Below are 14,602 nucleotides of genomic sequence, written 5' to 3'. Positions count from 1 at the left end.
GGAAACCAGCAGGAAAAGGTTGTGTGGAGGAGAGCACTCCCTCCTTTGCAAGTCAAGAAGTGTCAGATCTTGTAAATTACTGTAATCGGTTTCTTTTTCCTGGTCCCTCACTCCCTCTCCTTCTCCACACACCTCCTCTCTCCCTCCTTCGGTTCATGTCTGTCTTGTCTGTTTGCGGGGCTGCAGTGAGAGCTTACTTTCCAATCTGTTTTATATAATTTTTTTTCTATCTGTCACGTCAGGCTAGTATTATTCCACTTGGAACGTCATAAAAATATATTTAAAATAAACACCCAGCAGTAGCAGGGAGTGGCTGCGAGAGGCAACCAGAGCAAGACAACAGATACAATTTACACCAATAAAGGAGTTCATACATGGCAAGATGATTCAAACTAAATCAATTTGACATTTGAGTTAAACAAATGACTCTCTGTTGGGCCACTAAAAACATTGCTTCCAATTTAAAAAATAAAAACAATTCCTGAGCAAAAAAAAAATTCCACACTTCCATTTGCATTGTGTAGTCACCTTTAAAAAATTCAATTTAAAACATGCCAAACCTGCTTCAAATACATTTTTCCCTAGTACAGCCATTCTCTTACTCATGGGACTCTTGGTCCTTACTTGTTCCTCCTTTTAAAGAGCTAGATGCTGGCGTCTGCCATTGCAATGCTATTTAAATGAATTATATGGGGCACAGAATTCTAGCACAGTTTTTAACTCTGGTATTTGGGCCTATTTTCAATTGTGCACAGTGAAAAAATGCTCTGAGCCTGCAGTCCTCCCCCCCCCCCTTATTTATCCAACTGAAAACATGGCCCTGACATTGACATTAGGTAAAGGTAAAGGTTCCCTTTGACAATTTTTGTCCAGTTGTGTTCGACTCTAGGGGGCGGTGCTCATCCCCGTTTCCAAGCCATAGAGCCAGCGTTTGTCCGAAGACAATCTCCCATCGTCACATGGCCAGTGCGACTTAGACACGGAATGCTGTTACCTTCCCACTGAGGTGGTCCCTATTGATCTACTTGCATTTGCATGCTTTCGAACCGCTAGGTTGGCGGGAGCTGGGACAAGTGACGGGTGCTCACTCTGTTGTGTGGATTCGATCTTATGACTGCTTGGTCTTCCGACCCTGCAGCACAGGCTTCTGCAGTTTAGCCCGCAGTGCCACCACGTCCCTACTCGACACTAACATTAGTCAGTTTAAAATTTATCCTGTGTGCCATTTTGAGTCTCTCTCTCTTACTAAGGTGTTGGCAGATATGACAATAGTTAATGCTGAAGGAACAGAAATATTGTCATTGTCTTTAAAATGCTCCAATACTTTGTTGATTTTTCTGTTATTTGTTTTTTTCTCCTCCTGAACCCCCTCTTTTGCCAACATGCTGAGACAGGCTAAAACTGCCCTGTCTCTATAAAGTCCATCTCTTCTTTTTTTGATTGGCGACCCTGGGACACACAGACAGTTTCTCTGCCAAATATCCATTCTTCACATTACTTATCAATCTGAAGTGGAAATAATCTTAGGGCAGCTAGAGTGCACAATTATCTTGAATTGCAGTGGGCCCATAGGGCTTAAAAGGGTCGCTTGCAAGTATGCTGAGGCATTGAAAGCAATTCTTCCATTCACACATAAGACTGGAAAAGAAAGGGTGAATTCTTACAAATAGGTGTCATTTACTTGCTAAGTGATGACCCATGCATTTTAAATGTGCCTTAAGAAAGACTCTCTCTCTCTCTCTCTCTCTCTCTCTCTCTCTCTCTCTCTCTCACACACACACACACACACACACACACACACACACACACACACACTTTAATGTTGGTGGGAATGATATAATACAGGACATATAATAACTAAGAAAAATAAAGAGATCAGATAACAGGAGAATAACAGGGATAACAGGAGAAGAGGAGGTGTTTTCTCTGAGGCACCAACACCCACTGGAAAAGAAAAATGGATCTCCCCTCCCTCTCCCAAAAAACACACCAGACCTCAGAGCAGCTGCCTCAAAGGAACTTCCAGCAGTTCCGTCTCTCCTTCCACTCTTGTTTACAATACACACACCTCATTTGCAAGAACAGCAGGCAACATGTCAGCCCACCAGCCAACAAGGCTTTGCCTCAGTTTTTGGAACTCCTCGTTCCTCAAAGCCCTCCCCCTCTGACTTCTACACAGGGGGGCATCAAAAGAGGAGGAGGTGTTCCTGCACAACACTGTCATTGTCAAACCAACTTGAAGATGCCACCTGAGGGGAGAGGGGTGGAGCGACGAGCAGTGAGAACAGGGGAAATTCCAGGGCTCTTGATTCCCCTGGGTTTACTCTGAGTCAGAGGACCCCCCAGGAGGAGGGGGACAAGTTACCACAGGAGAGTGGACTTGCTACAAGTGAGGGCTTTGGAAATGCCCAATTTCAGATGGCAGTCTGTCTTTTGGAAGAGTTTCCCTTCCCACACGCAACCGTCTCATGAAGTCGCCATGATGGTGAGTTAGCTGCCCAGAGAGGGGAAGGTAGAAGATTTATTAACTGACTGCAGGAACAGAGATTAATGATCTGCTGTTAAGCTACAGCAAGTAAAATATCAGATCTGCTCTTTTGGAAGCTGATAAGGAGGAAGATAACTCCTTGTTAAGAGAGGGAGTGGTTCCTGCCCCATTAAAGGAGGCAGTGATTCGCCCACTCCTAAAAAAACATAATGTGGACCCAGGTCTAGTGATCAACTATCGACCAATAGCAAAACTCCCTTTTCTGGGCAAGGTGTTGGAATGTGTGGTGGCTGAGCATCTCCAGACTCTCCTGGATGAAACAGATTATCTAGATCCATTTCAATTGGTTTTCAGGCCAGGTTATGGGACGGAAACTGCCTTGGTTGCACTGTTTGATGACCTTTGCTGGGAGAAAGACAGGGGCAATGCATCCCTGTTGGTTCTCCTGGACCTCTCAGCGGCTTCCAACATAATCAACCATGGTGTCCTTCTGGACAGATTGGCTGGGATGGGAATGGGAGGCACTGTTTTACAGTGGTTCTGCTCCTACCTGACTGATCGAGTCCAGAAGGTGGTGCTGGGGGACAATAGCTCTGATCCATGGCAGTTGTGTCATGGGGTTCCTCAGGGCTCTATACTGTCCCCCATGCTATTCAACATCTACATGAAACTGCTGGGGGAGGTCGTTAGGATGTTTGGGCTGAGGAGTCAGCAATATGCTAATGACACCCAACTCTACCCCTCATTTTCTACCAATCCAAACTGAGGCTCAATCCAGACAAGTCAGAAGTGCTGCTGGTGGGTGCCCAGCCAGATAGGTTAAAGGGCCATTTCCCTGCCTTAGATGGGATTACACTCCCCTACAGCTTCGGGGTGCTCCTTGACCCCGGTCTGACCTTAGAAGCCCAGGTGGACTCGGTGTCCAGGGGTGCCTTCTTACAGTTGCGGAGAATATATCAACTTTGCCCTTATCTGGATGAGCGGAGCCTGGCAACAGGCATTCATGCACTGGTAACAACCAGATTGGACTACTGCAATGTGCTATACGTGGGGCAGCCTTTGAAGATGGTCCGATGACTGCAACTGGCACAGAACTGGGCTGCACAGCTGGTAAGTGATGCCGCCGCACGGACTCATATCACGCCAGTTCTGAAAAATTTACACTGACTGCTGGTTGCTGCTTGGGCCCCATTCAAAGTGCTTACTTTGACATATAAAGCCCTAAATGGCTTAGGACCTGGTTATCTAAAGGACCGCCTTCTTCCATATGAGCCTGCCCATCTTCTAAGATCAGGCCAGGAGGCCCTTCTGAAGGTGCCATCCCTGAAAGAGGTGAGGGGGGTGGCATGTTGAAATAGGGCCTTCTCGACTGTTGCCCCCCAACTTTGGAATGCCCTCCCTATAGCGATCCGCCTGGCTCCAACACTTTTGGCTTTTCGGTGCCAGGCAAAGACCTTTCTGTTTAGCCAGCATTTTAATTAAACAGTGTTCTCTAGCTGACCACATGAGCAGCAGGACTTATTAATATTAATGTTTTAAGAATTGTTTTAATATAGGATATTTTATATTGTCTTTTTAATATTTTTAATGTTTTTAAGTTTTAATACTGTTGTACGCTGCCCAGAAGCCACTGGTAATGGTGCGGCTAAAAAATACTGGGAATGAATGAATGAATGAATGAATGAATGAATGAATAAATAAATAAATAAATAAATAAATAAATAAATAAATAAATAAAAGATCTCAACCGGCATAACTTTGCTAATGCCTGTTACATTGGAGTTTTTCTTACTGCGTCACAACTCAGAAATCGAAACTAACTCTGTTCTTTTTCTCTCTTAACCCTTTCTCCCAGAGAACTGGCTTTTCATAAATTTAGGAATTAAGAACTTTAAATACCTCTGCACAATTTAATCTATATCACTCTGCATCTAGCTACAAGGTGGATTATAAATCAAATAACATCTTTGGCACGGTTGGAGTTGCGATTAGAGTTCCCTTTCGTAAGATTTGAAGTGTAGACTAGCTAATAAATCATGAGGGAAATCTGAGTAATTAACCTGCTGGCTGCTACTGACATGGATGGGAGGGGAGACTCATTATTGCAACCCACAATGGAGATTTATTTAAGAGACTTCTTCAAGAGTGTCAATTGGACATAATTAATCATATCAAGGCTTAGCTCTTAGAATGAGGACAGATTTGAAGATGACACTTCTTGGACTGCATGGAAAGATAGTGAAGACAAACAGCTTAAAAATACCACAGAATTTAATGAACAACTACTATTGTCAGAGAGAGAGGCTGTTTTAAAGCAGTATAAACAAACCATTGAACTTACTCAACAACTGTCGTCGCCAGAGAGAGAGAGGAAGACTGTTTTTCTCCAAAAGTTGGACAAGATGCCTAAAAAGGATGAAAGGGGAGGTTGGAAAGAAGGGGAAAAGTATACTGAGACTGTTCCAAGAGGAAAGAATGTAAAGGGGGAGAAACGGGCAAATTTGAGGGCAGAAATTTACGATCAGAGATCGGACAGATCTATGTTGCTCCAAAACCAAAACACTATATTGGGATGAATTTAGTCAACCGGATAGAAAATGTCTTAAAGAAACATTACAGATGGCATTTCAAAACTAGCAAAAAATATAATGAAAAAATGAGGCAAGAGGCCAATCCTGGTTTGATAACACTGGAGCTGATAAGCAAAAATGAAAAGGGAGAAAGTTACTTGCTGAATAAACAATAGAAATCATTGGTTTGAGAGATATATATTAACATATAAAGTAACATGATTAATATACTATAAGCATATTTGGCCAGATATGAAATTTAATGCTAGACAAGCACATGTAATTCATGAATTTTAGAAATGATGATGAATAATAATATTGGATGCTTTTGTTTGTGAGGCACGTATATTGAGATATCAAATAGGTGTGCATTATAATAGCAACTATGTTGACAAGATTAGATATACAGTGGTGCCTCGCACAACGAGCGCCTCGTAGAGCGATGAATTCACTCTACTAGGACGCTTTTGCGATCGCTAATGCGCTCGCACAGCGATGCCCAATGGGCGAAAATCGCAGAGCGAAGGTCGGTAAGCGGTTCGCTTACCGACCTTCGTTTTGCGACCCGCCAATCAGCTGTTACGCGGCTTCAAAATGGCCGCCGGAACAGCCGAAAGGGCCGGGTGCAGTGTTTTCGCGCCCTTGGTAAGCAAGGGGAGGGCGCAAAAATGCTGCCAGAACAGCCGAAATGGCTGCGCGCAGCGTTTTCGCGCTCTCCCCTCGCTTACCAAGGGCGCGAAAACGCTGCGCCCGGCCCTTTTGGCTGTTCCGGCGGCCATTTTGAAGCCGCGGAACAGCTGATCGCAGCCATTTTCATGCCCTCATTCAGCGAGGGGAGGGCACGAAAATGGCTGCCGGACCCCGGAAGCATCGCTGAACGGTGAGTTTTCAGCCGATTTGGAATGCATTAAACGATGTTTAATGCGTTCCAACGGGCTTTTCTGCCCTGCTCAGTGATGTTTCACACAGCGAGGGTTAATCCGGGACGGATTAACCTCGCTGTGCGAGGCACCACTGTATATCTTTCTTCTATAAGAATGGAGATTTTTGATGGATCAACTGGCCTGTGTGGATTCTATTGGTGGATAAGTAATCTTAAAGAGGAAATGAGAAATGTTTATGATGAGATTTAGAGAGATGGAAATGCAGGTGAGATAATTTATAAAATTTACTATAAACTTAGGACGTTAGACACTTAATTAGATATACAAAATAGAGATATGAAATATAACATGTGTAGATACACACGGATATACTATGATGCAGTATGGGAATAAGGCATAAATAAGGCATAAGATCTCCTGTAGTCAGAAATTATATAATAGATAAGTTGGTATGGGAAATACCTCCCCGTTTATATGTTTTGTTTGTCTTATGTGTTCTTGATTGTCTTGAAGGTTTTTGTTTGTTCTGTGGCTATGTATGTCTGAAAAATAATAAAAACACACACACACACACACACACACACACACACCATGCTTTGGAACAGAACAGGTGATCACACATACTTGGAAAGCAACCTTAATTGTACCAGAAAAACACAGGAGACCTTGAGATGGGCCAGAAAATTGTGGAAAAGTGGGCTGGTTCGCTCTTGCTAAGACATCATCTGATCACCCTCTTTAAAAGCACACCAGCCCAACCCTACAGGGGTCAAAATGGCAGACTAAATGCCCCCATAGTTATCCTCTTAAAAATGTGAAGTTCCTCAAACCTGTGGTTGTCATAAACTGTAGCACATTTTCTGAGGCTCTACAGAAATGATATGGAATGAAAGTTCAGTTAATTTAGTGGAGTTTGCTAAGTTCCAAAACTATTTGTCTACAAAGTTGCTAAAGCTAAATGACATTGTAAAATACATAGGGATCACTAGGCTTAGCCTATTTCTCTTTCAACTCCCTCGCAGTGGCGTAGGCGGCTTCAGATTGTCTTGTAAAAAGGTGGACTTTTTAAAGGACTACACCTAGGGGCAGGGTCCATTGCTTACAACATGAGATTTGGGCTGAGAGTTTTGACTTTTCATCTGTATTATCAAGGATACATTGCCATGTATTCGCAAAGGCTTTCGCGGCTGGGATCTAATGGTTGTTGTGGGTTTTCCGGGCTCTTTGGCCATGTTCTGAAGGTTGTTCTTCCTAACATTCAGAGAAGATGCCGGCCACAGAGATTGGTGAAACTTTAGGAAGAACAACCTTCAGAACATGGCCAAAGAGCCCGGAAAACCCACAACAACCATACATTGCCATGGCTATTTCCTCAGACTTCACATTTGGTATATTACTAGAACCATCAAGGTTGGTGTGGAAGAAAGGTAGAGAAAATATTTTATGATTTTTTTTTCCAGACATTGAGTGGAAAGCACTTAATGCAATCCTGGGGCATGGTTACATTATGAAAATTAATCAGAAGATGGATGGGAGGGATTGAAATCAGATTGAAGTAACAAAGTAATCACATGGGTATTTGGGTTGGTGTGTGCCTCCACTTGTGAAAACTTTTAATCCATTTTTAAGTTGTGTTGGTTATCAGTTGAGAGGGCTACATGGGCTTTTAAATTTGTTACCATTGAGACTTTGTCCTGCACCCACCCACCCGCATGCTGGCTGCTTCAAAGCCACTTGACACTGCTGCTGTGGAGATATTTTTAATATTTTTTTTCCTTTTTAAATTTTTTTTCTTAAACTACAACATAACCATAAACATAAAATGCATAAACCAAAATACAAATCGACTGTGTTCCCTGCCACCATAGTCGGAACCTCTTACAGTAACCCTCTTCCTCTCTCTTTATTCTTCTTCTTCCTTTATTGTCCTCTTCTCCAGAACTGCATTGATTCTTGATTTGGAGCTTTCCTTTTTCCTCTTGTTAGTGCATATTCAAGAAATCTGCCTCATATAGCATAGAAATTATTCTTTTTCATCTCTCCTTTCTAAACCTTTAAGTTACAAGTTAAATCAGGATTTATAGCAATGTTCCATACTTCATTATACCATTCTTCCTTTCAAAATTCAAACTTTGATTTCCAATTCCTTATTAATCTAGCTGCTGTTAATAAATTGGCAATCAATTCTCTAGTTATCTTACCATATTCCACATTCTCAGATATTGATAACAGAGCTATCTCAGGATTAAATTCTATATCTTTCTCACATCTGTCATTTAGTTCTTTAAAGATTAGTTTCCCAAAGCCTTTGTACTTTTTCGCATTCCCATCACATATGAAAGTATGTACCAATTCCCTTCTCACATTTCCAACAGACATTCGGATAACTAGCGTTAATTTTATTCAATTTTGTCGGTGTCAAATACCATCTTAAACACAATTCGAAAACATTTTCTCTTATTCTCACCTATTATTTTAATATTTTAAAATAAATGTTATTTCTTTTATAAGAGGCATAGCACAAGTATGACATATGAAAAAAGATAAAACAGATCAGAATATAAGCTTTCATTGCAACTCTTCACATGCCCATGAAGGCAGACAGACAGACACTGATATACACATGGGGTGGGGGTGGAGAAGGAGAGGGGATGAGGGATCCAGGAGCCTCCTGGTGAGGGAGAAGACACAATAGTCAGTGGAAATTTATGAGGAACAGAGAGAAAAAAGAATGCAGCGGGGAGTGCTTACTTCTTCATAAGGAGAAAAGACCAGACAAATCTATTAGATCAGGAGCTTCTAGGCTTGTAAAGGAAGAAGCCCCCCTGCCCAGTTCCTTGATCCCTGACTCTTTCTCTCCCCCACCTCCATGTGTGTTTGTATGTCTGTCTGTCTGTCTGTCTGTCTGTCTGCCAATGGGTTATGCCTGCTGAGCGTAATGAGTTGTAACCAGAACAAGTCCGATTGGCACCTGTGGTAAAACCGGCTGCAAAGTGAGGGGCCTCCTTGCATGTTATGCCACTGCCTGCGACTGCAGCCGCAGAGCTGCTGCTGTGTAATGGTGCTGCCTTTGTAGTTTTCCTTTCTTCACTCCGCAGTGCTCCCTCTCAGGAATTTCTCAGGACTGTTTGCAGCGAGCAGGCTTTGGAAGTGGACAAAGACCCACAAGAGAATGAGGTAGCAGTGGGGGCACTGGTGGCAGTGGTGCTGGGAAAGGAAAGCGGTCCTCCAAAGTGTGGCCATATCTACTGAGCTCTTGGTCCTCAGCGCCACCAAAGCCACAGCTGGGCTTCACTCCTAAGGAAGTGGTTTTCTCTTGCATCCTTTCCATGTTAGCCTTTTTTTCTTGATTGGTTTCCCCCCCGTAGGATTCCCTTCAGTTTCTTTGGATTATTTTTGCTGCTGCCAGGCCAGTTTGTATGTCCACGGGCTTTATCTCCAGTGCACCCTTGGCCCTAAAAGTGGGACCAGGTTAACAATAGATAGAGTGTCTGGGTGGGAGCAAGCTTGATGCCTGTTGTATTTCCAGGTAGAACTGGAAAAATATGCTTGGAGAATCAGAAAAGAGGACCTAGCTTTGACGCAGAAGCTTGTCTGATTAGTTTAGCAAAAGGAAAACGTGAACAAACAGAATTATTTAATGCTCACTTCCTTTTTATTAATCATGCCAAAGTAAAGCTGTAACTTTTTTTTGATAGTTTTCAAAGCTCTGGTCGTGTTACAAATGTTTCAACAAGAAACAGAAAACAAAAGCAAAAGAAGAAGAAGAAGAAAAGGGAGAGGCTGTCACACCTTCAAGACTAGCTGCTGTATTTTAATGTCAACTTTCATGGAAAATGTCCACTTCATCAGATATAAAAGTCAGAAACACAGATATTACATAGTAAAACACATAGTAAAGAGACCGTTGTGTTTGGCTGTATTTCACATCTAGTAATGAAATAAGATGCCTGCTTGGTATTCAGTTCTTTTGAAACCTGGTTCTGTGAACAATGATTAAAGGAAACAACAGAGGAACAGCATGTGGTAATGTAGAGAATGGCAAATGTTACTTTTGAGCCTTGTTCTGAAAAGGTAGGAGGGAAGATAACAATCGATAGCATAATTATTGCCTTTGGTAATGACCTATATTAGCTAATAAAACCTTGGCTAATATTTAATCTGATGAAATTTTTGTGATAGACACACAGCAATCTTTGGTGTGATGTTTTGGTTTGAAGTGTTTATGGCACATGCAGTATGATTAGAGCATCCCAACACTTAGCAGCAATGAGCTAAAAAAAATTTTTTTTGCTTAATTTTTAGTTTGGATGATTGTGCATCATAATTGTTCATGAGGGGGGGAAAAGGGGGGGAGGATGTGTCTGCTAGCCAAGACAACTTTGAAACTGCCAACCATGTTTATGCATTACTACTAACGTATTTCAATATGTTTTTAAAATGGAAATATTCTGCAGAAAAATTTAACACTAGAAAAATTTCCAGAAAACTTTACAGCCTACTTCAATGTCTGTGCAAAATTAACAAGGATGGGCTTTCTTTGTGATGTCTAATTTTCTCCCTCCCTAGTCTCTCCTTTAGTTCATTACAGCTATGATTTTATCCAGCTGAACAAAGAAAAATGAATTCTTGCGTCAATGATATAATGCACATGAAAGAAAAAAGTGGCTGAAATTCCGCTATACTTCAGACTAATCAGGAAAGCTTCACACCAGTTCAGACATTGATTTTTGAGAAAAGAAACATTATGGGTGCCTAGTAAGTGAACAACTGATGCCAGCCATCTCAAATTTGGCAGGTTTACTCCTCTATTCAGGTTCTGAGGTATTACAGCAGTTTCTGATGCAAGTCAGTGGAAAGGCTAGCAAAGCTGAATTTACAAATCAGTTTAGATCTAAGATACAATTAGATATGGATGGGACATGAATCAGTCAGGTCTACATTGGGACACATTCCCAAGCTATGAGTGGATCTCCAAATCAAATAAGGGATCTGTGAATAGCCCTAGTGAATAGGCTTCAGTTTCAGGTGTATTCCGTTTGTAGATCGAGTGACGATCTGCTGAATGGGAGTAGGCATTTTGGAATGGTCAGGCAAAAGTTCAAACCGCTGAAGTGTTAAAGCAAGAGCGATTTTCATCTCATTCATCGCAAACTGTTGCCCAATGCAGTTCCTAAGTAGAAATAAAAAGTGAAAATATTGTCTTTTTAACAAAAGAAAATCCAAATACAGTATGGTCACACAAGAGTTGTTGTATTTCACCTTTATATCCACCCCCCCCCCCAGGAATGTTTCTCTATTACTATCTTTAGTCCAACTCCGACTGATAGCCCCTAACAGATTTGACCCTCAATGGGGTCAAATTATGGTCATAATTTCTGATGTAATAGCTCTCATTAATTCAAGGAGTCTGCCCTAATCAGGAATAAAAAAGATTCAATTGCATTGGTTAAGAGGTGTGATGATTTGAACCAATACAGAAAATCCACTGTGCCAGCACTTTCTCTTTCTCCCTCCTTCTTTTTAACAGCAGAAGAGAGGGAAAGGAGGAGATGAAGAAGCCTCCTACTGCCTCCACTTTGAGGGGGGCATGTTCGACATTGGGGAAAGCAAGCTAATGGGAGTGGGGGTGGCAAAGATACAGCCCAGCTTTCCAAACAATACAATTATTTAATAGCTTGGTGCCAGCACTGATACACTAGAGCACTTAGACAACAAAAGGAAGGAGGGAAAAATCAGCAATCTTTCCTTGTTTACTACTTAGTACAGCTTATTAAGTAGCTCTTTGGAAGCAGCACCAACTGCTGGTTACAAGAGAGCTATGTTAATAAGCTGCAAACAAGGCTTTCCTATGTGGCCAATTAATTTAAACTGATCACATGGAAAACTGGACTCCCTTATGGGACTTCACAGTGATTGAATGCAAGTGAATTCACACTTCCCTCAAAATGTAGTCATGACCTTAGTCACTGCTTTCTTGAAAAATAACATCAGATCATTTTTTTAAAAGTAGCAGAAATGTGTGAATTTTTAAATAACAACTTATAGAATTATCAATCTTTACCTTGGCCCAGCAGCAAAGGGAAGAAAAGCATATGGGTGGCGATGTTTTGAATTTTCTGGAGAAAATCGTAGAGGATCATAGACCTGTAGCACAAAATGAGTATTTCAGTTAGTGCGGTAACTGATCATGGCAAAAAGAGAAGCTGACCAAAAGATGGATTCTGAAAAATAATACACTTTTGGCTGCAGTTCCTTGTGAATGCACTTGTAAGTCCCACTGAACTCAACGAGGCTTCTGTATGAATAACATGTATGGAATTACAGCATTAACAAAATGTTGCCCAAACAACTTAGGTAATTAAGCCATGACACATGCTGGCATGGAAAACAGATCCCCTAATCCAAAGGAAAATTTCTTCATGTTTCTAAATGTTTAGGCCAAATGAACCTTGACATTAATTGTGCTAATGCAATTACATTCATGTGTGTGTGTCTGTGTTTTTAAAATGTGAATAGCAGTCATGAAGTGCCTGAGAAGCAGTAACAGCATGGGGAGGGTTTGAGGAGGGAAAGTTTAATGTTCCTCCTTTCCCATGGTCCTGATGAACATACTCCACACATTTCCTATTTGGTTGACATAGGAAACTTCATTGTTAATTGCAGACACCACTGTGGAGGTAATAGTAGTTGGGGTCTACAATGTGATTTGTTTGTTTTTGAACAAATTGACATTGGCTCCTGCTCTGGAGGATATTCTGTTTGCTTTGTTTTCAAAATGCATGTGGCTGACTTAAGACCACTTAATAAAGTGTAAACTATATAACATGGTGTTATGTGCTGTTAAGTCACACCTGGGATATGGAAACAGTAACAGTGTTTTCAAGATAATGTGAGATATTTAAGGACTGCTTCTACCACATTCACCTTCCTGCCAAGTAAGTTTCTGAGTTCTAGTCCATCACTCCATCCACTAATACCATACAGGGGTCTCCATATAACACAAAGTTTACTTAATTGATTCCTGCCATTTGCATAACCTTTAGAATATCAACCCGTTCTTTAAAATCACCAATGATTAATATTGCCCTCAACCTCATAGTGATTGTGTGGCATAGCTGTGCCTATATGTTTCTGCTGTACAGCTAATGCTCTCTCTGATAGGGTGTGCTTTTACATCACAGCAGACTGCAATATCAGTGGAATCTGATGTGGGGGGACATCTTCAAACAAGTACTTCTACCACTAGCAAAATAAACAGAAATTTAATATGAATATTTAATTTTACTGTTCAGTGCTATTTTGTAAATCAGCTAATTTTCATTCCCTTTTAAAAGCATCCGTAGCCCTCCTCCTAATTTTTTCTTCACTGTCAAGAAATCCAGGATTAGCCCAACCCGCCTAAAATCCCATCTAACCTCTTTCACAGGGGTCCCTCCACCATTGCCAGCCTACCACACCTCTCATTCTCTTCTGGCTGGTCACTTCCTTCCTGAGTAGGTTGCCTGAGGCGAGCCTTTAGGAGTCTGTTCAGTCAAACTGACCATCACAAAGGCCTCAGCAACACAAAGTTTTCTTTTTTAAAAAAAATTGGTTAGTACCTCAGTGTATTTTTCAATCCCCAATACAAGAACTACTCAGTTTAGAGAGCCACCAAAGGTTGAAGGACTGTCAACATTGATCTGGATATTGTGTTACCAACAGCATTATTAACATAAATAACCTCATAAAATACAAAAGGCATGTACAGTAATTTTAATCACTAAGTCTTAGTTAAGTTACTATCCATATTCCACAAAGGAGTTTTACTGTTTGTTTCTGTATTCTCCCTTATTCTTCTCCATTTTAACACTAAAAGCATCTTGTTCTCTCAATCTCAGGAGAAAAGTCTTGCTTTCTTACCCTTTTATCCCTTTATTATTACCTCAGGGTTGTCCCAAATTTCAGGATTTCTGTGAAGACTATAAATACTCAGCATAACCAGAACTCCTGTGAAGCAAAGAGAGAAGTATTCCGTTTCAATTTTATTGTTTAGTCAGCTGGTAATAGTAATCCTTACTATTATTATTATGTATTGCTATTTACAGAACACTGTAATTCTCTGTAGCTGACTGCATACATGGCAAATTTGCAATTAGACTTGTTTCTGTATGTGTCTTGTGGAGACTTCTGAAGGTAGATGGAGACTACATGACCCATCCTCCATGATTTCAAGAAAATAATATACAGTGGTTCTGAGATCTCTTCAGCCAGTTCCTTCAACATTCTTGGGTGGCATTCATCTGGCCCTGGAGATCTGACCTCATTCAAAGTAATGAATTATTCATTGACTATTTGCTCATCAATCTCCAGATGCAATCCTGTCCCCTCTCTTTCAAATTGCAATCCTGTCTCCTCCCTTTTAGGATGCAATCCTGTCCCCTCCCTTTTGTCTTGTCTTATGAATGTACTATGATGGTAAATGTTGTGTTATCCCCTTTTTTCTTTTTTTAACAGCCCTCAAAGAAGACCACAAAACAATTTTCTAAATATGTTGGACTTTTAAAACAAGTAAAACCTATTTTTCTACATATTGATAATCCATCTCTCCTTTTTATTATTATTCCAATGTTATTGGTAGAAACTGGGGGAAACGAGAAGGTACAGTATTGTATCCTGTT

The 14,602-nt window shown here is 41.1% G+C and overlaps 1 protein-coding gene across 2 annotated transcripts in view; it reads right to left on the bottom strand.

Annotated features, from left to right (window-relative positions):
- Nucleotides 1-7,689: 7,689 nt before the first annotated feature.
- LOC110086551 (cytochrome P450 4A4) overlaps nt 7,690-14,602 on the bottom strand; it is a 23,075-nt gene continuing 16,162 nt past the window's right edge. The window contains exons 10-12 of one of the 2 annotated variants that reach the window (XM_020807522.3): nt 13,867-13,931; nt 12,007-12,089; nt 7,690-11,115 (exon numbers count right to left, since the gene is read on the bottom strand). In XM_020807522.3, coding sequence (XP_020663181.3) covers nt 10,947-11,115; nt 12,007-12,089; nt 13,867-13,931 — 317 coding nt within the window. In that variant the 3' untranslated portion in view covers nt 7,690-10,946. Of the gene's footprint in view, nt 11,116-12,006; nt 12,090-13,844; nt 13,932-14,602 lie in introns of both variants that reach the window. The other variant, XR_012086385.2, reaches the window with a different exon arrangement.

The sequence above is a fragment of the Pogona vitticeps genome, chromosome 4 (assembly GCF_051106095.1).
Source record: "Pogona vitticeps strain Pit_001003342236 chromosome 4, PviZW2.1, whole genome shotgun sequence".
In the NCBI taxonomy this organism is placed as follows: Eukaryota; Metazoa; Chordata; class Lepidosauria; order Squamata; family Agamidae; genus Pogona; species Pogona vitticeps.
The sequence above is the reverse complement of the archived record's forward strand: the minus strand, read 5'-3'. Positions and strand labels throughout refer to the sequence as shown.